The sequence below is a fragment of the Cygnus olor genome, chromosome 22 (assembly GCF_009769625.2).
Source record: "Cygnus olor isolate bCygOlo1 chromosome 22, bCygOlo1.pri.v2, whole genome shotgun sequence".
NCBI lineage: Eukaryota > Metazoa > Chordata > Aves > Anseriformes > Anatidae > Cygnus > Cygnus olor.
Genome location: NC_049190.1, coordinates 4,575,306 through 4,599,337, shown reverse-complemented (window position 1 = coordinate 4,599,337; position 24,032 = coordinate 4,575,306). Strand labels below are relative to the sequence as shown.

Genomic DNA, 24,032 nt, shown 5'->3' with positions numbered 1-24,032 from the left:
GAGAAGCCAGGGCATGAACAAATAATCGAGATGTCAGCCACCAGTGTGTGCTCCTGTGCTTTCCTCCTTTCCACTCAAAAAGATACTACATGCTCACCTTAGGTAAATAAATACATGAAGCCTCATGTGGGATTTAATCCTCACTCTCCCTTACTTGTCACCGACTTTGTGTGGCTTGTTTGTGGATCTAAATTAAATTCTTCCCTCCGTGAAAGCTTCTGCCTGACTTTAAAATGCTTTAACTGATGCTGGCTTAGCTTCCCTCAGGCATTTTCAGGTAGGCGAATCCACATCTTTCACCCTTGTGCTTTAGCAGTACAGTTAATAAGGACCCCATCTTGCTTAGCCAAGTTTTTTGTTTCGTTTCTTTAAATAACGTAGCTTCTGCCCAAACTCTCACTACCTGGATTTCACCAGGTATTTCCCTTTTAGCAGCTTATCTTAGAGATTTTAAAAAGAGAGATTCATTAATAATCTCTAAGTTTTGCAGCAAGGGAGGGTCAGATATGTGAAAAATTGCAATCAAAAGTCACGTTTAAAAGAGTTCATCTTTTTCCTGTCATGGTCTAGGATTTTTCTTCTTTACTGCTGCTTCTCATTACAGCTGAAGACAGTAAGCTCTTACCTGGTGTTGGTCTCTGCCCAGCCGTGCACAGTCAGATTTCCACATTGGGATCTGTGAATCCTTTCTTCCCCTCGTTCACCAGCACAGGCTTTTCTGTCCTCGTATGCCAGACTAAAATCTGAAGAAACCAGCAGTCATTAGCTGCATCTCTTCACTGCACTAACAAATATTCTTGCACATTAAATCAATAGTGCAATTTAACCAGCTACCCTGGAGCCTAATGGTGCATTCACAGCTGAAAGGAGGTTTGCATAAAACTTCATTTAGGTAGCCCAAAATGCACAGTGCACAGAAATTACCTATTTTACAGTGTACTGTCTTGGGACATTAACCTGCTCCTTCCATGTAGTTATCAACCATCTTCTGCGAAAGGCTCATCAACCTTTCCACTGATGTAAGGCAGCTCCCTCAGAACTGGGGAATCAGATGCGTATTTCCCAGAGTCAAGTTCCTTGCTCTGGCTCTTGGTTACGTTACTACACAACACGGGATGGAGTTAGCCGAGAGGCTCAAAGTGCTCTTCAGCTGTTCTCGCCATGTCAGGTCAATTCGAGACTCTTGCAGTAGAGGGAAGAAGCAGTTAGAGAAGGGGAGTTCTAGCTGCTCCAGTCATCCTGTTCCTATGGGTTGTGAGAAATGCTCAAACTGATTTTTCAGTGGGCCTCTCTAAGTCCGTTATTGGGTGGAAGCCGTTAGTTTGGCCTCTAACCTATTACTTTAAAGAGGTGTTGGAGTGACACTGACTGGAGAAGTACCTCTGGTCCTCTGTTGCCACCTCTGCTGTCTCAGAGGCACAAGCTAGCTGCAGAATACGACCTTCCTGCCACATGCTCTGGGCTGTATGCAGCTCCTTCGTAACCCAGCGTTAGTGCTCCACACCACCTCCAAAGCCCCACGTGCCTGCCCTTTGAAATGCTGGCCCCATGCTGCCACCGCTATTCTCTACCGGGTGTAGTACGTTGCAACTTGTTGAAGGTCCCTCTCCAACCTGCTTAAATCAGAGCTGAAGCACGTCAGGATCGTAACTTGCACTAAAAACTGCCCTCAGACTTGGCAGCAAAATTTAATGTAGATCAACAGCTGTGAAAGAGATCTGGGAAGAAAAAAAACCTGAAGAGGTTGTCTAACGTTTGGGGTGGGGGGAAGTACTATAGGGCCATAGTGTCTACTAGCTGTGCTCCACTACAAGCCCAGGCAGCTCTGGAAGCTGCTGATAATGCTCTCCCCTCACCAGACTCAATTAAATTAATTGTTTTGCTCCTAAACCTGCGTTGCTGGGAGCAGTTTCATCCCTTCAGAGCTGGTTTCCTGCTTCCTTTCACCTGCTCACTGCTATTCACTACCTCGCGGGGGTCTCCCTCTTGTTGCTATGACAATACTTCGTGCCTTTAATCCAACTATCTGCAAGCCGTTTCATACCCAGTCCCTGCTTTCCTGAAAAATTAGGCCACATTCTGCTTCTGAAGGACGAACAAAGCCCTCCTCAAACCCTTGTAGTTAAACAGGAGCACCCCCACCCTCCCGAGAAGCTGTTTGACCAAATTTGTCTCTGATGTGAGCGCTCGCCTCCTGCGCAGGGCTCAAATCTCGCCGGCTAATGCCAAGGCACCGAGACCAACCGCTGCTTGGAGTGGGGCCAAAACCTGTTCCATTGCTCCCGCGCAGCCACTTCAGAGCCCTCTCGTTGAAGTTTGCGGTTATCACCGCCCCGCTCACCCGCTGCAGCAGCGCTGCTGCAATTACTGCCTTGCTTTCTTCTCAAAAGGCAAAACTAAACAGGGCTCCACAAGTGGCTTTTGGTGCTGGGTAAGCGTTCGTTACGGGCTCCTCATCCAACACAAACCTTAATGCAGTCCAGGTGCTAGGACTAAGATCCTGTAGGCAGTTCTTTCCAGCGGGAGCAGGTGGGAGCTGTTTCCCCTTCTGCCACACAAACACTGAGCCCTGCTGATGGCCAGGCACCGCGCTCTGCCAGCAGCACGGCTCGCCTTTAAACAGCTCTCGCCACTGAGGCACGCGCTCCGTGAGCAGAAGACCACAAATACAGATTAATTGCTTTTCTTTTAAATTGCATGCTGCTTCTATGTTGTTAAACTTGAGTGCCAAAAAGGCAGTTATGTTAAATTAACTGACTGAAGTTGACTAATTTTCACAGTTTGCAGCTTGATTCAGCAGCTTCTACCATTTCTCATGCAATGCTCTTTAACATGGGAGGGAGATCACCATTTTGTACAGAAACACCTGCTTTTCCTCGCAGCCAATTGCTTGATTTTCTCCGCAAGGAGTGTGTTTGTTTTATGTCTCGGGGAAGCTTTGGCTTGTGCAAAAAGCACGGCTTGCACAGGAGCAAGCAGGGTAGGGGACCAAGTGTGCATCAGTGACTCATATGGGTCACCTGGAGAGTGAAATCCCTGCTGCTGCAGTTCACTTCCAGCCTCCTCATCCAGAATCACAGGACTCAGAACAGACCTAAGAGATTTCAAGGATTCATCTCCATCGCAGACTTTTTCGTTGTCTTCTAACAGGAAATTAAAAAGCAAACAGGCAAGAAGTCGACCTGCAGCTGGAGGAGGTCACAGATTTCAAGCCTCCACGCAGGACACCAATAATTGTTATTTGAAACGGAGGCTATGCAACGTGAAGGAAAAAGTGAGAGCAAGCCGAAACGACAGATTTGCTTCCTCCCAGCTTGTGCCTAATCAAATTCCTGCAGAGTCTCGTAGGCATCATGGAGGCCCCGTTCTCGCCAAAGCCTGCCTGTTGGTACAACAACTACAGCGTGCTTCTCCCCGTGCCTCTGCTCTTCCCGTGTGCTGAGAATCACGGCCGCATGCCCTGCTGCTGGTAAATGAGCCAGAGCTCAAGCAGGGATTTTCAGCTCTGCCATTACACCGACTTGAAGATTTTTGCTTTGTAATAGGTATTATGGGCAAAACTTACTTGATCGGCAACCTGAGCAGCATGGAGCTGAAGGTCCACTGTGGAGCGGGGCAGGCAGACGGTGCAGCAAAACCCGAACTAGTTGGGTGTAATTACGGCTTTCAGCTGTGATACAGGGGATGGCATTGGCACAGCAGTTCTGGTGACTAATCAGGACGTGACAAGGTGCAAAGAACCCTCCAAGTTCTGCATGTCTCATAAAAATCAACAGCTCCAGCACTGTTATGGCATGCGTGTAAAGCTTAACCAACAAAGTGCTGTTGCATAGCAGCCAGGGTACTGACGGCTCACTGCAAACCACCAGGCACAAGCCTACAGGAATACAGCAGCCCCATTTTAGGAACAATCTAACCAAAACGAGGACAGACCTGCTCCATCCGTACCCTGCTGATCAGCCCCTGAAAGAACACAAAGAGCTCGGGAAGCCAATTCCTCTGCCTTCTGGCTGTAGCACCACAGGATAAAATCAGAAGGAAGCAAAGTATTCCTTTGCAAGCTTTCTTGCCTTAAACTGACGTTTTCCTTCCCTCCTGCCCATTCTGAGCCAGTTTTAGCAATTTTAGACCTGTGATGTCACGAAGCAGCCGGTTCTGGTCCCTTTTGCTGTGTAATTTCCTGGCTGCTGCAGGGCCCACGGGGCTCCTCCCTACACACGAGGATTTATTCCCCTCCCAGAGCTGGTTCCAAGACCCCCGGTGGCCACGATGTTGGTTCGTGGTTGAGGTACTGCCGGGACAACTCTCCGCTCCCTGTTTTCCAGCCTGTGCCCGTGCCAGCAAGCAGTTATTCCCACGGCGGCATTCAGCACTGCCCACACGCTGCCTGCCTCCCAGCCTCTCCCTGCTGCTGGCCAATTCCCTTCGACAGCGTCCACCTAACCGGCAGCTGCAAGCCCACAGACTGAACCTCGGACTCAGCCAGGAGGTAACGGGTGAGGAGGAATGACTGCTTTTAGTACCGAGACCACCCGAGAGCACAAAGCTTGCCTCACCCAAAGAAACGCATCTGCTCCGATCTCCCGGGGGAAACGAGCGGGTCCAGGAGCAGCTGGAATGAGATGCATCATCTCCACTGACCTGGTATTTTGTGGTCTCTCCTCTTGTACCAGTACCAGCTGAGGTTTTTGAAGAGCGGGGGCCACTGCTAAGGTCTCTCTCCTTTGAGCGCCCTCTGAGCACACTGCAGCTCCTTTCCTCAGGTGTTAATAGAAAATGGGGAGCAGAGTATGTCCTAGTTACATCAACCTTGTGGGAACACAAGATCTCTAAGACCTTGATCCTATCAGGTTTGATGTATCAATGGAGTGGAGAGAGCTTTGCCTGCTCTGGTGGTGTGCAGGGGAAATGCAGAAGCAGCAGGACGCAGAAATACACGGCATGCTTGCACAGCCTCGTTCCCTTACAACTCCGGTGTAAACCAGTCCTTCCCTCCTGATGAAGAGGGCTAACTCCTTTCCACTGGGCAATTAATGCTGACTTCCGTCATTTTCTCCCTCATTTTGAGCAGATCTCAAATCAAAGAAAATAACTAGGATGCATGCCTTTGGCCAAAGCACAAGCTTTTTGCAGGAGTGTTTGTGGGCTGAGGTCAGACGGGCACTACCAAGTGGATACCAGCACTGTACCCGGGGAAGACAGCATTTTGGGAGAACAGATGTCTGTGCTTATCTTACATAGTTCTCTCATCCCTCCTTAATGACTGTACCTGAGCACATCATAATCTGTAACGTAAATCTCACCGCAAAGCAGGAGCGTGCTTGTGCTGAGCAGGGCAAAGCGTGCCAGCTGCCCAGTGAGGAGTCCGTGCTTCCATCCTGGGGCAAGAGGACCCCGGACCCCAGCCTGCTTCTGTCCCTCTCTGCTGCTGGTCCGGACTCTCCTCCTCGCCAGGAGCGTGAACAAAACAGCAACTGGAAAATGGAGGCTGCTGGCAACAGCTGAGAGCAGAAAGGCAAAGCTCCACCTGCAACGCCGCACGTGGGGTTTGCCAGGAGCAGTGCACAACAAGGACCCTTGTCACATCCCCGCAGCCCAGCCAAGAAAAGAAATGCAGTCTGCTTCAAATCCTGGCCGGCAGCTCCTGCTTCCTCATCAGCTCTGACCTGCAGCTCCCGCAGGACCGCCCTGACACAGCAGCCTGTCTGACAGCGCCGTGCCTTACCTCCTGCCTGCAAATAACCTTTCCCTTCCCCTCCTTCCTCCACGTGTTCCCCCACAGCCGTCATTTCTTACTCGCAGCCTTTTAAACAAAGCCTCTTTCCCGTAGCTATTTTACAGCAGGGATGATCTCCCAAAGATTGCATAACCACGGAGCGAAAGTCCCTGTTTTTCTGTGCACCAGCCTGAAAGCGACCCGGGCATCTCCCCCGATGGACTCGCAGCACACATCTCCAGCCAGTGCTTTCCTGTTAGCTGGTAGGGCAGTAAGAGGTGAAAGAGGCAGGCCCAGATATATCTATATCCTTCTCCACAAAACCAAACAACAACAAAAAACAAACCAGAGCCCTCCAAATCATACTTGTGAGGTAAGCAACCCACTGCAGCCCCTGCTGGGCTGGCCTTTTGCGAGCCTGTTTGACACAGTGCCCAAGAGCACAGATCTAATTTTAACCCAGTCCCTTTGCCCACCCTTAGGAGACCATCTGTGTGATGCTGGACACGCCTAACCACAGACATGCAGATTTAAAAAAGGAGGCACAGCAGGTATCAGATAATAAATGAAGTCATTTCTCCCCCGCAGCGCCTCTTCCTTGTTCCTGGGCTCCTTGCGCGAGCACTGCTGAACATCGAGATCCTTCTTTTACTGGGGCTGGGAGCCACGAAGCAGAGGCAGAAGTTATTATTCAAAGTAACCCCCAAAGGGATGGAGACCTGGGTCCAACATGGGGTGTATCAGCAGTACCAGCTCATTTGTTAAAAAAAGAAAAATCCACCTGGGAGGATTACACAGTAAAGAGTCCCTAAATCAGACCGGGTGGCTGCCTGCTACAGGCAGAGGCCTGAGCGCTGCACGGGGGTCTCTGATCCCAAATGGAGCCCCTCCGGTGCTGGCTGTGCTCCGGGCACCCACTCACAAAGCTTTCAAAGCATGTGACAGCACCGCTGCTGCTGCTGTGCCATGATTGATGCCTGTCACGCTAACCAGCACTGTCTCATTGTATCTCGCGTGTTTCCCTGTCATCCCAGATAGACTTCCATCTGCTGTCTCTCATCTTAGCCTGGGAAGTCTTCAGGGCAAGAGCCATCAGTGTATCCTGTGTTTCTATCTTAGTTAGCACAGAGGGGTTCTGCTCCATAACCTGGTGGCTCCTAGACAATGTGTAAAGTCAAATAATTAACAGTCATCACCAGCAAAATCCCCCCAAAAGGAAGCTTCATGGAAGCCTCCCAGAGCTCAGAGCACTATCCCAAGCATTAAAACATTTCTACATTATCTCTAGCACAGAAAAATTGGCGTTGTTGCGGTCAGCTATAGCGATATTTTACTGATAGCAAGAGGGAAGAGGCAACGTTGCAATAAGGCAGCTTTTATGTGCATGGTCTTGCCCCGCAGGCAGGAAACAACAAGGCATGGTACTGCTGGGCTACAGCTCAGACAAGTTCCAGAGAGCCAGATCTCATACGACACTGGCTTATTGCAGGCATACCAGCCTTCAAAAGCCATCATAAGGAATTCATGGAAAGCAACCAACCTACATTTCACCCAGGGAATTCCCTGCCCCTGGAGATTAGCAAGGCCACAGGCAAGCTGATCTTGAAAATAACAGGGATGTTATCTAGAGGTAATTTAAGGAAGAGAAGACTCCGTATGTCAAAGCCTACGGCAGCCAGTAGCAGCATGTAACAAAAAAAGGAACTTCCCACCACGCCTTTTTAAAGGCAATTACCCAGCACCCTTGCAGTGGGGATGTGCTCTCTTCAAGACACAGAGGACAAGCGACCGAACGGCCTTTTGTCCCACCGCCAGACCCTCGCATCCCGTAAATGAGGAGGAGACCGTACCTTAGTGCAATTGGCAGCTTTCGGCTCCAGGTCGTTCAAGGTGACCAGCTCCCGGAGCAGGCTGCTCTCCTGGTAGCCCCCCTTCACTCCTCGCAGTTTGAAGTAAGCCTGAGATCGCTGGAGGATCAGCCTGAGGTTCACAGCGAACCCCGCCATGTCTATAGCAAAGGGCCGATGCGGGTCGAACACGGTTTTCCAGCCGTAGACCTTCCCCGCAGCGTTCACTTTGGGCGACTCGTAGCGCAAGCCGCCGACGAAGGCTACTGGCCACACCGACACCTTCCTGGTGCTGCGCATCTGCAGGCAAGGAAAGAGAAGTGTTGGGTGGGTGCACGCGGAAGGACCGGCTGCACGCAGCCTCCAAGGCCCCAGCAGCACCCCAGCAGCGTGCCTTCACCTCGCTCGCTGCCCTGCAGGGGCCGGACGGCGGTAATGGTGCAGCGAAGAGCCTGGGTCACGGTCCCAGACGCCCGCTGTGGCTTGGCAACAGGGCTCCTTGCTCTGCTCACCTCCACGAGGACGCATGTCCTGGGGCTGGGGAAGCAGAGCGCTTTGGGAAGTGGCAGCTGGGAACCACGTGTGAGTTCAGTGCTAGAAACAAAGCTGCCGGTACGAAACCTAACCGAGATGTGCGTTTGGTCAAAAGGCCTTTGGAGCTTTGGTTCTTTAGAGCTTTGGGTTCTCCACGTGGACAGCTGAGGAGGGAAGCACGCTGTCCAAGGCCACCTGGGGACCCAGGGATGGCTTATCTAGGAAGAAAGGTGTTTCCTCTGAAAGCTAAGGAGTCTGAGCTGCAATCCCAGCCTCTGAGGCGCATTAAGGCTAAAAGCATCCTTAGGGTGAGGCACCACAACTGTACCCCAGAAGCCTGGGGACACCTGGAAGCACAGCCCCTCCAGGAGCCCCCAGCAGGCAGGCCAGCGCCCTGCAGCTGCTCCTGCTACCCAGAGGGATGTTGGAGGCTTCTGCTCCCCGTGGAGTCAGCAGAAGCAGAGAGGAGCCATCAGGGGACACCTCGGATGCCCGTGCTTGCCAGTGCAGATGATGTGCGTGCCAGCCCGCCTGCGCACCCCCCGGCACCCTGCCCTGCTCTGCTGCCAGGCTCAGCCTCGTCTCCTGCTCTCAGCCCAGTCTCTTAGATCAGGGATCTCCCAGAGCTAATCTCATCACTGCTAATTACTGCAAACGAGACCAGAAGAGCTCTGGCATTTGCCCTTCTGCATTATACACATGCCAACGGCCGTCCCTGTCCGCAGGGAGCAATAATGCGTGTCTTCTGCATTTCACAGCACATTTCATCGGCTCCATGCGACCTGAGCTGCAGCTACATCTCGGAGAGGAGAAGCCTCTGCGAGCAGAGCACCCGCGTGAAGCATACGGGTGAACGGAGGAACCCTTTCTGCTTTATTAATGCACGGTGTCTGTCTGAGGGTGCTGCCAGAGCCAGCCTCAAAGGACAGTGTGGAAAAACTGCGTTCAGTTTGAATTTGCTCTCAGCTTTAAAAGCGTGCGTATTCCTGTGGCTGTTCGAGCTCAAGGGAAAGCCATCGGGGAGATAAAGGCAGGGGGGGTAATGAATAAACAGGAGATCCCTGGAATGAAATCTGGCAACCATTAAGGAGGCAATCCTACGTCCTTGTCCCTTGCTGCAAGAGCTCAGCCTCAGCAGATGGGAATGGGGCATTTCTGAGCTGGGAGCAGGGGAGGTGCAGTGCACGTGGCGCTGTAAGACCGCTGCTTACCTGCAGACAGGGAGAGGGGCAGGAGGTCATTTACAGCCCGCGCGAGAGCGGAACAGGCAGCAAAGGTGGGAAAGCACAGGGGAGCCTTCCCCTGCTCGAGTCTGCCAAGACTGTCAGGATGTGCTGAAATTCTGCCTGCAATCACAGCTCCCTGAGCCGCAAGCTTCAAGGCTGAGAGCTCAGCCCCAGCCCCTGCTTAAATCACCCTGAGCCCATCGCTCCCCGGTGCCGCAGGAGGAAGAGCTGCAGAGGGGAGCTCTGCACACACCTCCCCGCAGCAGGAAGGGCTCCACTTTTCTGGGAGGTGAAGCAAGCGCTGACAAACGCATGCTCCTCGTGTGTGCGGCAGCCCGGAGACAATTTGCAGAGAGCATCTCCGAAGAAGACGTCCTGAGAGTGCTCTGCCTGCGCCAACAGCACTCAGGCGTAACTCTGAAGGTCTGCTCCCTCGGCTGGGAGCTGTGCAGAGCAGATGCCGGGCTCTCGACAGCTCCGGAGTTGAAGCACGGAACGCTCGGGGATGAGAGCAAACAAATGCAAACGGCAAGCAAGGACGAGAAACCCCAGGGACTCCTCAAGCAAGAACAAACAGGGATTAACAAATAGCCGAGTGCAATACGTTGGTGGCAGAGAAGAAAAGTGGATAACAGCAGACCAGGAACCAGCCTGAAATCTCCTCCAGGGTGGGACATGGGGGGAGGATGGCCAAGGGTTCTCTTCCTAGGTACACACACGTGTCTGTGCAGGTACGAAGGAGAGCAGCTGATGTTCCGGCCCTAACAATGGCTCTTCTTCCTTTGCAGTAAGTACCACCTGCATGTTTCTCTTGCTAGGGTCTTACCAGCCAGCTCCTGCCTCGAGATGACCGCTCTTCCTCGTCATAAACACCCTTTTGTGGACATGTTTTAGCGTGGCTTTCTGCCACCAAGGGAAAAGCCTTGTGCTTCCACTCTGAGGGAAGCAGTGCAGCTGGGAGCACCAACAGGCAGAGGGGGGAGTGCAGAGCCAGGGCAACGAGATCCCTTCAAATGCTGCAAATGACTTCAGGTGACAAGCACAGACACACACTAGTATGCCTCCACCACGTGCCACAGGACAAATTGGGGTTCCCATTGCTCTGCATTACTTTTGACACTGGACGTGCACACTTTGCAGTGGTTTGGCCAAGCCCTGGAGGAAACTTCAGGGCAACCACTACAGAGACAGAACTGACCTAGAGCTCAGGAGATGTGTACGGGATCTCCTTGGCTCAGTACATATCTTTTACAACTCACACACAAATCTGCTGCGTTCAGCTGGCTGGGGCTCCCCCAGCAGGCTCTTACCTCCTCGAAGAGCTCCAGGCTGTAGGTGTTATCATCGTCGGCGAAGTAAACGATGCCAGGCTGGCTGTTATTTTTGTTAAAGGTCTCTCTCAGCCATCTCAGGGCCAGGTTCCTCTGCATGGTCCCCCGGGGGATGCGGGGATCCCTCATGTCTCCCCGCAGCTTGTAGTTGCGAGGTGTCTCCACGTTGAGGTGGGTGTAGTTCAGCCCCGTGTCCCGCAGCAGCCGGGTGATGAGCGGCGTGCGCCGCTGCGAGTCCTCCACCAGGATCCAGTGCAGGTTGGGGACGTGCAGCAGGGTGTTGGCCAGGCGCGTCAGCTCTGCCTTCTGGACGGGCCGGCTGTAGGTGGGTGTAATGACGTGGATGGTGGGAAGGGTGTCTGACCACGGGGGTGGGCGGGTATAAACATATTCTGTCCTCACCACCTCCACAATGTCCCGGTCCGACAAGCAGTATTCCTTGGAGTCCAAGCCTGCAGCGAGATCACGCCGGGAGTCACCACCATCATCTGAGCAAGGGTACGAGAGAGAAGAAAAAGCCGCATGGACTCGGTCCTCCGACACCCACCCTCCCCGGGCCGAGCCCGCAGGCTGCTTGCTGAGAGCAGGAGGTCACCCCACAGCTCGAGAGGAAAGGAAACAAGCTGAAATGGAGGCTTTAATAAATAAGTACACGGATGAATAAAGGAATCGGGGACACACACCCGTGAGAAAAGAAGTTCCTCCTGGTAGAAGAGCAGCACCAAGCAAGGCCTGAGAGCCCAGCCCAATGGTGCTGCTCAGAGTAAGCAGCTTCCAAAAGTACCCAGAAGAGACAGACAATTAGATCTAGATAACAAAAAGAGCATCAAGGACTGGCGATCTGTCATTCCCAAAGAGCTCCAGGGCAAGAGGGAAGCTCCCCCAGCAGCATCGTCTGGATACTGCAGCACCCCCCTTCCTGACCGGCCTGGGATGCTGCACGGAGAAGCAAGGGCAAGACACACTCGTTAAGTCCAGAGACAGCAGAAACTAAAGCCTGCAGTTGTAGGCTTTTTCCTGCAGAGACTTTCACCTGCCCCTAACTTCTCCTCAACAAGACCCTACAGATTTCTGAACTAACAGCCCATTCGGTATTAGGATGTGAACAGCAGCACAGCACTGCACCAGCTAACAGCATGTAGGATCAACTGACCCTAACATCTCAAATCCTCGCAAAGGGAGACTTGGGCACAACTGGCTCAAGGTCAAAAAAAAAAAAAATTCCTGCATTTGTCACTTTTCCAGGGTGCAACTTCCACAGGTTCATACCACTGCAGACGGGCAGGAATACCAGTCTGCATTTAGGGACTGGCAGAGGTGAAGGGGCATCGCTCTGCAGATATAAGCCAGCTGGTGGGCACCTAAAACTTAGAAAGCCAGCTACTGCCAGGAGCTTGAGATGAGAAAGAATGGGAACAGACACTAGCACTGACCCAGTAGGGTCTTACTTATAATTGTTATGTGGTTGTTCATAGCACGTTACTCCTCCAGCAGCACAGACATCGATACCAGCCCTGAACGAAGGCTTCATACACCGTACCATTGAAGGAGGGAGGGTGTGTGTCTGGAGGGGTGGGGGGACAAGAGCAAAGTGTTCTGCACGTGCTGGGATCAGGCCCTAGCACGGTAAAGCACGTCTGCTTCACACAGCACAGCTCTGAAAGCGCAGTGCACTGGAATCAGTTCAAAAATAAAACCACAGAATGCACGGGGCACAGACAGAAATGCAATTAGCCAGGCTGGAGACACACGAGATAGTTTGCAAACCCCTCCAGGTCAGCCCCTCAGCTGTAAATCCCGGCACGCGTATCGGCTGCCGCCGCGTGCTTAGCAGCCTACACACACATCGCACTTTCAGCACCTGCTGCCGAAGGATCTCAGAAATGCATCCCAAGTACAAAACAATTTCTCCTAAGAGCTTCAGGCCAGTCTCTACCACCACGCATTTTCCACCGGGGGCTCACAGCAGCACAGGCAAAGGAAGCAGCTTACCGAGGTCACCAGCAAGCTCAGGGCGAAGGCGGAGCGGGGCAGTCTCTGTGCTGGAACCTCCATGGCCATGGCCTTTCACCAAAAAGCAGCTCCTGGTTTTTAGGGCATTGAATCAAACCACGACACAGCCAGCATGTTCTTAGGAGACTTTCAAGCCCTGTTTTGGAGCCCAACAGAGACCCCTCGTCCTCTGACACCCTGTCCACCTTTCAGAGAGGCTCACAGCCGTCCTTCCCTTACGAGCTGCCCGAAGCCTTGGGGGGTGCTGCCAGCCCAAAGGCCTCCAGAGGGCAAGGTGGAAGTGCTCGGGGTGGACTCCGAACCTCTGACAGCTCACACTGCACGTCAGACCGCTGAGCAAAAGCATAAGCAGCCGTGGAGGACGGGTGTGAGCACTAGAATGAAAAGGGAGAGAATCTCCCAGAGAAAGGGCCTGGAGAGAGCAAACAAGTTGGCTTTCTTCCCCAGCAGCAGGGCAGAACTGAGAACAAAGGCTGAAGGCAGTGTGGCTTTCTCCAGCCCCCAGGAGCTCTCCCTGCCCTCGGATACTGCTGCTTTGAGAAGAATGGCATAAAAACCAGGACCCTTCTGGCCAGAGAGGACCCCCAAGAACCTCCCGCATTTGTCTGATTTGAGCCAGAGCTCCACTTAATGCTTTGTGCGACAGGTAAGGTGGAATCTGGCTTTTCTCCTGCATTTTACCTTCACCAAACAAATCAGGGCAGATGCTGGCTCTCGGTACGTGCCTTCCCCTTCAAGCCCAAGAGGACCAGTTTGCTGCTTTCCTGGGGACACAAACAGTGCTTTTTGCCTCATGTCTCCTAGACCAACTGTCTCCAGTAGCAGCTTTGCTTCCTCTGCTCTCTTTTCTTGCAGTTTTCCTGCTGGACTAATTTCTGTGAGCATGCTGCAAACGCCAGCAGAAAGGGACTCCTCTCTTCCAGATCACCAGGGAACAAAGAAAAGCATCTTCCTTCCGTGCTCTGTTCCCCTGAATCTGGATTTAGGTCATGAAGAGCTCCCCAACTACAGGGGCATGCCCATGCCTCGGAGTTTGATGTCTCCAAAGAAGCCCGGAACACGTTGGGCTGTTCCTACAGCACAAGAGGGGAGGCTTCTGCGTGAGCATGGGCTGGGAGCTGAGATGAGCATGGCTGCCATGGAGAGATGAAATGAGAGAGGAGATGAGGACGAGGGAGGGATGCACAGACTTGGCATGGGCTGGTTTGATTTCTCTCACCCTTGTGCACTGCAAGCAGTGGAGCAATGGTGCTCTGGTGCCAGACGGTGATTAGTAGCGTCCAGGGCAGAACTATCAGCACGATAGCCAGGATGTCTCGTCTCTTCGGCATCTCCAAGACTGACTGGACCCACAGCTCCTCATTACCTGACAGTGAAAACCCCAGAGACAGAACAGCAGAGCACATGGAGAACAGAAATAAATGGGCAAGAAGGAACAAGGACAGAGAAAGAGAACGCGAGAGAGGGAGAGAGCAGCGAAGGCGACACGACTCGCAGGTCTTACCAGTGCTCACAACCCACCCATTGCAGAAGCAGGTTTGGAGGGGCCTCGGCTGCTGGGACCAGGAGCAGGAGACAACTTCTACAGGACGCTGCTGGGGCCTCCAGCAGGAACCTCAGGGACACATTTGGCAGGAGACCTGCAACACAAAGCACCGGTGAGCAGGCGGGGAAAAGTACATGGGAGCACGCAAAGCTCACAAATCCTCCCTGCAAACAGCAAATCAAACTGACCAAGAGGAGCGTGTGCCACCCCTCCAAGAGAGATGCCTCCTGGGTGCCCAGGGCCTTGCTTCCCTTTGCATCCACTTGTTAAGCAAGGCCCTCGAGCAGCTGCTCGGTGCCTGAGCTATCCCCCAGCAGCACAGGGCCCTACAGCCACCAGGCAGCCGGGTCTCCCAGCACCCCGTGCTGAGCCCAAGCCCTAGGAGGACGCAGACACCGCACCAGCCACACCAGCACAGCAGCAAGCGCCCTGACCCACCAGAGCCTCTCCCTCCACTGGGCAGAGCTCTCAGCAACCAGGAGGGAAACCGAGCCTGTGTGCTTGGGGACGTGGCTCCAGAGAAGCCAGTGACCCCGCGTTTTGCTTGTCATCATCATCCCCTCGGCTCAAACCATCCCACTGGCACCTTCCACGCAGCTGGGTTTAACTCAGGTTTCCAACAGCCTGGTCAGGTTCATTTCTTCCATCTCGGAGGTGTTGCGGCTGGAGTGTATTAAACTGCCACAATGGCTTACTTTGATTCAATACAAGCGCATACAAGATTTAAGCAGACTGTATTTTATCCGAGTATCTTGGCAAGCAAAGTGCACCACTTAGCAGGGACACGCGCGGTGGACAGTTTGCAAACACGGGTAGCAGTTTAGTACCACTGCTCCCTTGTGGGGGAATGCATTAGCCTGGTGCTTCAAGGGCTGCACTGCAGACAAGGGAGAGCCCAGAGCACACCGCAGCCACAGGCGGCGAGGTCTCGGTGCTGGGGAAAAGCACCGATCCCGCCCCCTCACCACCTGGCGGGTTACTTTCACTGAAGTGCCCTGGAAACCATCAGATCCCCTCCTAAAATCAGGGGGGAGCTCCTCAAGCCCAGCCTATGATGCACACAGATGCTACTTCGCAGGTGTTTTCCCCCGAGACCCTTGGAGCTTGCCTTTTCTTGGGGGGCAGTGGGCAGTCACGGAGAGATCCGGGCTCAAAGCCTTCATTAGCCCAGTTCGGATCAATCTGGATTGCCCTGGGCCATGCCTTGACCACTGGGCTGCACAGGCAGCCTCTGGCACCAAGCCGGGTGGCAGACTGGAAGTGAAATGGCTCCAAGACCCGATGGGCTGCCCCTCTGAAGTGCAGGCAAGGCCCTGGGCAGAATCTGGCTCTGCCACATAGGCACTCCAAGCACAGAGGTGTTCATTTGCCAGGGAAAACAAGGGGTAGGGAAAACAGAGATCGGCCTTTGTCCTTCCAGGGCACATGGAAATCCTCAACAAATGTTTCAGGGAATCCTTTACTTCAACCTATACAACAACCCCACGGGACAGAAAATCCCCAGCCAACTCCGGCATGCCCCTTACATGCAGCAACCCCTCTGGCACCACGCGCGGGGGCAGTGCCTCACCCAAGAGCCCCTCGCCAGAGGACACAGCCCGTAGACGCACCGGAAAACTGCATTTTGGAAGTGCAAGGATGCGCAGTACTGAAGGAGGTCGCGGTGGATCAGGGCAAGGTGCAGCCAGTAAGGGTGATGAAAGAGAGCCAGTCTTCTGGAAGGGTCTCCAGAGAAAACGACAAAACCCCAAACCAGCCACCAAATACATCCTTTTTACTGAGAACAGGGTTTCCTGCAGCCCAGCTCAGGGAGCCGGCACTAAAAAGCTTTTCACAGCCCAAGGAACTGCGCCGTGCAGCCGGACACCCTGCAGTCTTTCAAGTATCTCCTGGCAACACGGATTTGTCCTTGTTTTTTTCAGAACCGGTAAAAGCAGCCTCATTCACACAAAATAAACCAGGGAGGAAGAGGAGGAATTATTCCAGCCTCCTGCTCCATCCCTGTACAGCTCCTAAAGCACGAGAGATCCTGCTGGCCTCGCACTGCCAAGGCACGCAGCGCCCTCAGGGAAGAGCACTTGGCCTCACCCTGGCTGTCCCTGCAGCTGCTGTCAGTGCCTGAACAGGGGACCCCTGAGCGCTGGCATCCCTTAAATCCCCTACTAAACCCAGGACATGTTTTTTGAGCATCCCGGTAGGGCAGAGCCCTAAGGGGCAGCCCTGAAAGGACCCAACACCTTGCCTGTAAGGTGCCTCTGCTGCAAATGCACCAGGTAAAGGACTGTGCCGCTGGGGAGCGGTGGCAGGGGATGCCATGCCAAAAGGGCCACTCGGGGTCGATTTGTAGCACCGTCAAGCTGCCACGTTGGGCTGGCACGCATCAAACACCCTGTTTGTCAAGGGCAGCTTCCTCTGAAACCAGTGCTTTCGCCTTTTCCCTGGCTCAAATCGCCAGCATCCATCCTCCCCCAGGACAGCCTGGCTCTGGGCTCGGTGCGATGCACAAAGGGCACCCTTGGGCTGGGGTGCTTCTCTGCTCTCCACCCCTTCAGCACAGGGGAGAAGAAGCAGGCGCCCCTCATCTGGCCCCTGGTCTCTGCAGCATCGATTCCTTTTAATTAGCCACGGAGCACTCAGCAGCTCCCTGGTCAATCATCTGTCGGGGCCGTGCTCCAGCTGCCGAGGGCCAGCCCAGCCCACGTGTGCCCCAGCAGAGAGCCGTGGGCTGCGCTGCGCTGCTCGGGATGGCAGCGGAGAGCTCGTGGGGACGGGATCTGCCACGGGCACGCGTCCTCCCCGCGTCCTCCCGGGGCCGCTCCTTTACCGCTGTCAACAATCGCGGGCTGCAGCTGTGGATCAGATACGCACCCTGAGCACAGCGACTGTAATGAACCCGCAGGGACACTGCCCCAGCCTGGACCCGAATTCAGACGGCAGCGGCCGTCTGGGGGTGGACGTGGAGGCCCCGACCGCAGCGCGACCCACGGCTCCGCACCCGCGCTGCCCGCCGGCACCAGGAACTCTGCTCCGCACCGAAGGCGTTTGCTCGCTGCTAATTCCTTGAGCACTGGGATTTCACGGGTGACCCTGAGAAGCCCGGCTGAAGGACACCGTAAGAATCCACTGGGGGCTGCTGCCTTTACCAGCGAATCCAGCCGAGGGCCTCAGGGCAGGGCAGCGCTCCTTGCGCTGTAACAAAGCCACGCTCCCGCTCCCATCAGCTGCTGAGGCTGCGAAAGGTGAAATCCATTTTGTGCTACGAACAACAGCAGCTAGGAAATACGCGCTCGCCTACGATTTCACGCTGCTGGTGAGAAAAGTCACAGCTTCACGGCCCAGAACAGAGGGCTCGCCCTGCATCCCAAAACCCCTCGCTGCCAAAGCTGAACGAGGATTTTTGTTGCTGTTCATGGCATGGGTGAGGCTAGCCAAGCATCAGGCCGGGGAAAATTGTGCCCCTCTTCAAGGCATTCCCTCTCCTCGTGCCCCACCATAACACCACTCTCTTTTCCCCACTGAAATGCTCAGAACAAAACCTGGCTTTTCCCAGATTGTCTGGTTTAGGCTTCTGCCATCTCCACCTCCACCAGGAAAAGAAGGAGGGGGAACGAATTTAAACATGAAGTAATTAAAAGACACACTCTGTTTTCCACTACAGAAAGCATTTTTTTTCCAGGTTTGAAAATTAAAGCAAAATGCACAAATCACCAGCTCAAATGTAAGCAATTTGGGAGTTAAAATATTTCTAAAACAGGGGTGTTTGCACAGTTCGGAGAGCCTTTCCTTGCCAGAAACACGTTTGCCACGCTGCAAGCCACACGGTGGCAGAGATTTCACATCCTCCGGCAGAGGGCAATGGTGTCAAGGCACGGCGATATTAAAAGGGCACTCATCTAATAAGAAAGCTTTAATAAATCCTGGAGCCATGTGCTAGCAACGCGTCGGATTATTAAACGCGGAAGGTTCTTTTTTTTAAATCACGTTAATTGGCGTCAGCTCTGGCACTTACCGTAGGAAACGCCGATTTGATCTGTAATCTGGTTTACAGGCAGCTTTCCCTTCCTTCTCCCTCTGAGGCTGAGCAGCCCCAGTGCCATTCCTCCGTGGTTTTCCCACGTTGAGCAGAAGTGATTTGGAACGTGTTAAACTGAAGGATTGTTTTCACCGAGCTCGTATATGAACAGCAGTCACCGAAGGAAAAATATTGTCCAGACGTAAAAAAAAAAAGAAAATAAAAAAAAACCACAACAAAAACACACTCAACCCCCCCCAACAAACACACCAAACATTTACTTGCGTTACAAAAGCAGCCAGGAATATCAAACAAACACTGCCAAATCCCACAACAAAAGCTTTCGGAGGAAAACAAACACCGATGCTGCAGGATGCGGTGTGTGTTCTCACTGCTAGCTTCTCCCCCTGGGAAAAGCATCCCCTAAACCCAAACTCTGTGTTTTTTTCACCTTTAAATAGCAACTGGTCCTGATCCCTGGGGGAAAACGAGAGCCCTACAAGGCTCCCTCTGCCCTACAGGGGAGCAGGGGGGCTTTGGGGCCACCGATCCCAGCCCGGCTCCGCTCCACGCCACGGGCAGGGGACAGGCACAGAAGCCTCCTCTCCTGCCTGCGGTTTTGGTGTTTGGCAGAAAAGGCTTGTAAAGCACTGGCTAAAAAATAAAGGTAGTAATAAAAGCCTCTTGCTCGTTAATTACTCTGTAAGCCATAACTGCCTAAAACCCCCATAACTTTAATGGGGACTATTATAAGTATAGTAGCAAAACTGTGAAGCTAATTACTGTTTAGTTATTAAGCAGAACATCGCCAGAACTGAGTAATGAGCACGCAGAATTGCTCATTCTTCGAGGATTTAATCACGGGTGTGAAGTTCAGCCCCAGGTTTTCCCATCTTGGCGGCCGGGACGGGGCTTGGCAGCCCAGCGCCCCACGAGGGCTGCAGCACACCCCGGGGGAGGGCACCAGCTAGAGCTGCTCTGCACGGCACGGAGCTCCAGCTGCAAACCAAAAAGGGAGCGAAAATGAGTCGGAAATGTTTCAGATCACCTCTGCCACTCTGCCGGTGAGAGGGGAACTGGATTCATCCATGGGAATCCAAGTGGTTACCTGTTACTCCAGCGGGTGTCAACCATTACACGGTCCCTGTTCAACAAGATGCTTGCAAACTTCTTCAGAAAACCCCAAATCCATGCCCCAAACAGAGGTGCAGCAGCGTCACGGTGGGAAACCCACAGCAGAACAGCACGGGGGCTGCAGGAGGAGTCGGCAGACCCCAAGGCAGGGCGGCGTTATGGGGTGTTTTGTGCAGGGACGGGGAGCTCAGGCGGGGAGCACCAGGACAGCATCGTAGGTCAGGGTGATTGAAGGAAAATAGGTTAAATTCGCCCAGGGAGGCCTGAGGAATAATGAGCCCTGCTGCCACAGTCTTCAAATAGGACTAATTTTGTTCAACATTAACTCGCTTTTACGGGGAAAAAATATAAGAAAAAAGAGAAGAAAAAAAAAGTGTGTTTCTCCTCTCCTGGGGTTATTTAACCCTTCATCCAGAATTTGTTTTTTCCTTTAAAAAATTAAAATAAGTCCTCTGGCTAAAAATACAGAAATAATATGTGCTTGCTTCCTTGCTTGCTTTCTTCCTTCCCTCCCCCCTTCCTTCCTTTCTCCCCTCCCTCCCTTCCTCCCTCCCTCTCTGCAAAAAAGCAGAAAATTCAGATATACTGGCAAAGCCGGGAAAGGAAGCCGGGTTTTAGGAGGCTGTTTTTCCACTCGGTTCTTTTGGCCAGCTCCACCTGGGAACCCCGGGCCTGCCCACACACTCTCTGGCTGTGCACACAGGTGCCAGCGCTTGTGTTTCCCGAGCTGTTGGAGAAACCGGGGCACAGACTGCAGAATTTCCCCAAACTTGCAACAGTCGAGACAAAATTTGACCTGCTCTCCCCTTCCAGTCCTGAGTCCCTGATCCCTGTTGCAACAAATGGGATCAAGAACACAAAAAATAAAAAAAAAATAACCTCGCAAAAAAATAAAAAATAAAAATCACAAAAAAATAAAAAAATAACTGAGCTTCTCAGATCAACTCTCAGAATTTAAAGCAAGCATGAGCAAAGTGGATCAAGGGAGCTCAACACAAGCACAATTAGTTTCTGTAACTTATTGCCACAGGACACTAAGAAGAACAAGAACTTAACAGGATTCGCAAAAGGATTAGTTGTGTATGTGAATAAACTGCATATCCAGAATTAGAATGAGCCACCCACCAGTTTGGAAAACACATAAACCCTTGAGTCTCAGAGCTTAAGCCAAATTTTAACAAGCATCAGGAACTTTCTCGTCTCCCATTAATCCCCCCGTGCTGCTCTGCCTTTGCAGGTGCCGGTGGAGCTGGGGAGGGGACAGGAGATGTGCCAGCACTGCTCACGTGCTGACGACACTGCCTCATCCCAAGATTTTGCCGCTTCCAACAGCAAAACGGATCTTCTGTTAAATCCTTAAAAGATTTAACGCGTTGTCCTAAATGCGGTTGCTTTCCTGTGCAGGTTCTCGCAGCGCCGCATCCAAACGCTTTCCAGGATTTCTCACGGACCCTCAGCTACAGCTGCTGCGCTTCCTTCCCTTGTTGCTCCAAGGATGTATAGGGGACTGCCTCGAAACGGGCAGGTATCATTTTATTACAGTGCTTCTGAAGAGGATTGAACACGGGCTTTGCAATCTTCTTGTGATAAGCACGGCACAATCAAAAAATGTGTCATGCACTTGGCACCAGAAAGCGGTAGGGCTGATGAGGATCCTTAGCGCCGGGGAGAGCCTCATCAGTCCTGGCGTGGCCACGCAGGAGCTCCTGCCTGTAGGAGAGGCGGCGCCGGGCTCGCTGCCCTCAGGATGCGCAGGTCCATCCGTCAGGATCGGCAGTGCTTGTTCCAGCCTCCCTCCCAAGCCAGGGAAGCCGTGGGTTGACTCAAGTCTTGGATGAGGAAGCTTTTACGGCGCCCAATGCTGCTTGATAAATGGATGCACTTCACACACGGTTTTTAAAAAGCATCCCTCTTTCTATCATGATGAAAAGCTGTTTGACTTACAGCCCGCTTCCAAAATAGCAAGGCAACTGGGAGCTGTTATCTCGGGAGAAATGCTGACGGCACCCAAGAAAAGTTGTTCGGCTTTCCTAAGGTTGCTTGGGGGTGAATGCTGAGCAAACAGCCCCAGCCGTCAGCTCTCTCACGGCCTTCTCCAGGAAGTCTTCCTGAACTGGTGACACAGCAACACCTTGAAATATCCCCTCTGCTCAGCTCAGACCACATCGATATTGGCAGAGGCAGACGTATTTCCGGACTCCATTTCCACCTCTGTGCATTACTCTGAATATTTTGAGCCCCGCTGGCTTCCATAGATTTTTAAAAGTGACATTAACAAAGGCTGACCCAATTTCAACACGACTGGTCTCAATTCCACAGCTCCACAATAGGCTTTGCACATGCTTTGTCCAAAGGGTTTGAAGGCACACGCGTGGTGTGATCCCGCCTGTAACAGAGGTGTCAGGCTCCGAGAGCCGAGCCTCTCCTTTCTGAGCAGCAGCCCTGATTTCACGGGACCTGCAGGGCTGAATCATTGAGCCAGATCTGGCCGGCCAGCACCAGGCTCCCCGCGGGCTTGCGTTGCTCCCTGTGCCCAAGGAAGCCTAACAAGTTAAACGTGCACGACACGGCCGGGCGACGGAGTAACTGGCACGGCTGTCAGAGCAAGGACTGCAACACTTGCTAACGGCGGAGTAAGGACAACCTCACCGGCACCCTGCTCCCGTCTTTTGTTGCTAGTGGCTGGGAGAAGTCCCAGGCTTTCATACAGTGCTGAAATTCAGGGTGTGGGGCCCTGCCTGGGCGTCTGAGAGCCCTGGGCTGGTGGGATACCCTGGGAACTGCCTCCCATCAAACCGTGAAAGTTCACAAAGATGTCCGTCAAACATGAAGAGCCATGCCCAGCAAGCCACAAGCCCTATTTTTTTTTATCTCCTGGCTGTGCTATGTTCCCAGTTCCAGCCCTGGAGATGGCACTGCTCGCCTCCCGCGCACTGAAGCCACTCGGATCACTGTGGACACGAGGTGGGGGGACGCAGAGGGGTCCGGGCACCTTCAGCATCAGCTGGGAGGCAGCTCACCGACTGCACCTGCGAGCTGCCTTCCGAGCCGCCAGCACTTCCTTTTAATTAGCGAGCGCTTCCCCCACCCTCTGAAAAAAAATAATCCTGCTCTATTGTAACAGAGTTATTAATAACCTGACTCCAGTGCACAAAAAAGGGGAAAAATGAAGCCTTGCAGAGCGAGTGAGCGACCTGGCCCTCTCCTGCTGCAGCGAGCCACCGCTGTGTACCCTGAAACACGTTAACGGGGGGTTTCGTTTCCAAAAGCATCGTTTTTCTTCTTTTTCAGTAGCAAACAAGGATCTTAAAGGTGTTTTTTTTTCTTTTTTTTTTTTGAAGGCTGGGGAAAAAAGATATGCAAGCATCCAAATTCTTCCTTACTTTTGAAAACACCAGCTGTCGGAAGTGCACGTCCCCGAAGACAGCACTGAAGGAAAAAAACTGGTTTGCAGGAGAGGTGCTCGGGACAGGCAGCAAGAAGCGTTGTCCCCTGCCACATCGTCACCGTCACTGCTTCGGGGAGGCGGCGTGCTCCTGAATCCACGTGTGCTGTCTCCTCCATGCTCCCACCCCACGGAGCCCCCTGCAGCATGTGCTGCTCACGAGGCAGCCGCGGAAGCCTGGGATATTTGCTTTGTATTGCAGAGGCTCTGAGAGCAGCCGTGCAGATAATTCAAGCCGAGGAGCGTCTGTGCTATAAATTCGCCTCTCGGTTCCTGCCTTACTGCCCGCTACCTTCTCCTTGCAGACGAGCCTGCAACAAAGGGCCCGGCTTTCCAGGCTGGCTGCTGCGCCCTGCTCCAGCAGCCTGCTCGAGAGCCCTTGGTAGCTGCTGCCTGAGCAACAAAGCCTGCCCCACACCGCAGAAACGTATTCATATCCTAGCAGCAGCGCTTTTGGAGGGACAGGGCCACTCGTTTCATCACAGGAGCCCTTCCTGCAGCTTTTCCCTCCTGTGGCCTCGAGGGTCGGATCCAGCGAAGATGCAGCGAGGCGCTCAGGGCTCGCTCAGCTCCCGGGTTAGCAGTCAGAAATCAGGGGCAACCTGCAGAGAAAATCCCCTGCTGCCATCCCCCTCAGGTGCCTTCTTTACATGGCACAGAGAGACCGCCAGCCCGTGACCTCTGCAGAAGTCACTAATGGGACCGAGGGATTAACATCGATTTGTTCAGGCTACAGTGGGGAAACAGAAAGGGGGGGCACCCGGCATGATAAAGCGAGTGCCCAACTATAACACAGCAGCTTGCAACGCGATCAATCGCTGCTTGCAGCTCTGCAGTCCATTAGCACAGCCACAAAGCTACACAACCTTCTCCTTGGAAACAGGATGGTCATTTTAAAATCACCTCCCTTCGATTCCCGGTCACCACCGAGACGCGGCAGGGCCCCCGAACCCCACTGCACCCGCCGGCAGCAAGCACCCGGGGCTTCCCGCGGCTCTGCCCTCGTCCCCTTCCTCCACGGCGAACAACGAACTCCACGTGCCCGGGAGCCTGCAGGCTTTGCCGTGTCACGATAACGTGGCCCATCTGCCGTTTGGGAGGCATTTGGAAGGAAAGGATTTCTCTTCCTCTACCAGCAGAAGAACCCACGCGCCAATGATCCAGTAACCCCCAGCCGTCCCAGCAGTGCCCAGGGAGGTGCGTTTGGCTCTCGGTTTGACTCCCAGGC

At 53.3% G+C, this 24,032-nt stretch overlaps 1 protein-coding gene across 5 annotated transcripts in view; it reads right to left on the bottom strand.

Moving 5' to 3' along the window:
- B3GAT1 (beta-1,3-glucuronyltransferase 1) overlaps positions 1-24,032 on the bottom strand; it is a 36,906-nt gene that overhangs the window by 1,988 nt on the left and 10,886 nt on the right. The window contains exons 2-6 of one of the 5 annotated variants that reach the window (XM_040534540.1): positions 14,189-14,307; positions 13,887-14,033; positions 10,634-11,106; positions 7,567-7,863; positions 626-743 (exon numbers count right to left, since the gene is read on the bottom strand). In XM_040534540.1, coding sequence (XP_040390474.1) covers positions 657-743; positions 7,567-7,863; positions 10,634-11,106; positions 13,887-14,033; positions 14,189-14,192 — 1,008 coding nt within the window. In that variant the 5' untranslated portion in view covers positions 14,193-14,307 and the 3' untranslated portion in view covers positions 626-656. Of the gene's footprint in view, positions 1-625; positions 744-7,566; positions 7,864-10,633; positions 11,143-13,886; positions 14,034-14,171; positions 14,308-24,032 lie in introns of all 5 variants that reach the window. The other 4 variants (XM_040534539.1, XM_040534541.1, XM_040534542.1 and 1 more) reach the window with 4 other exon arrangements.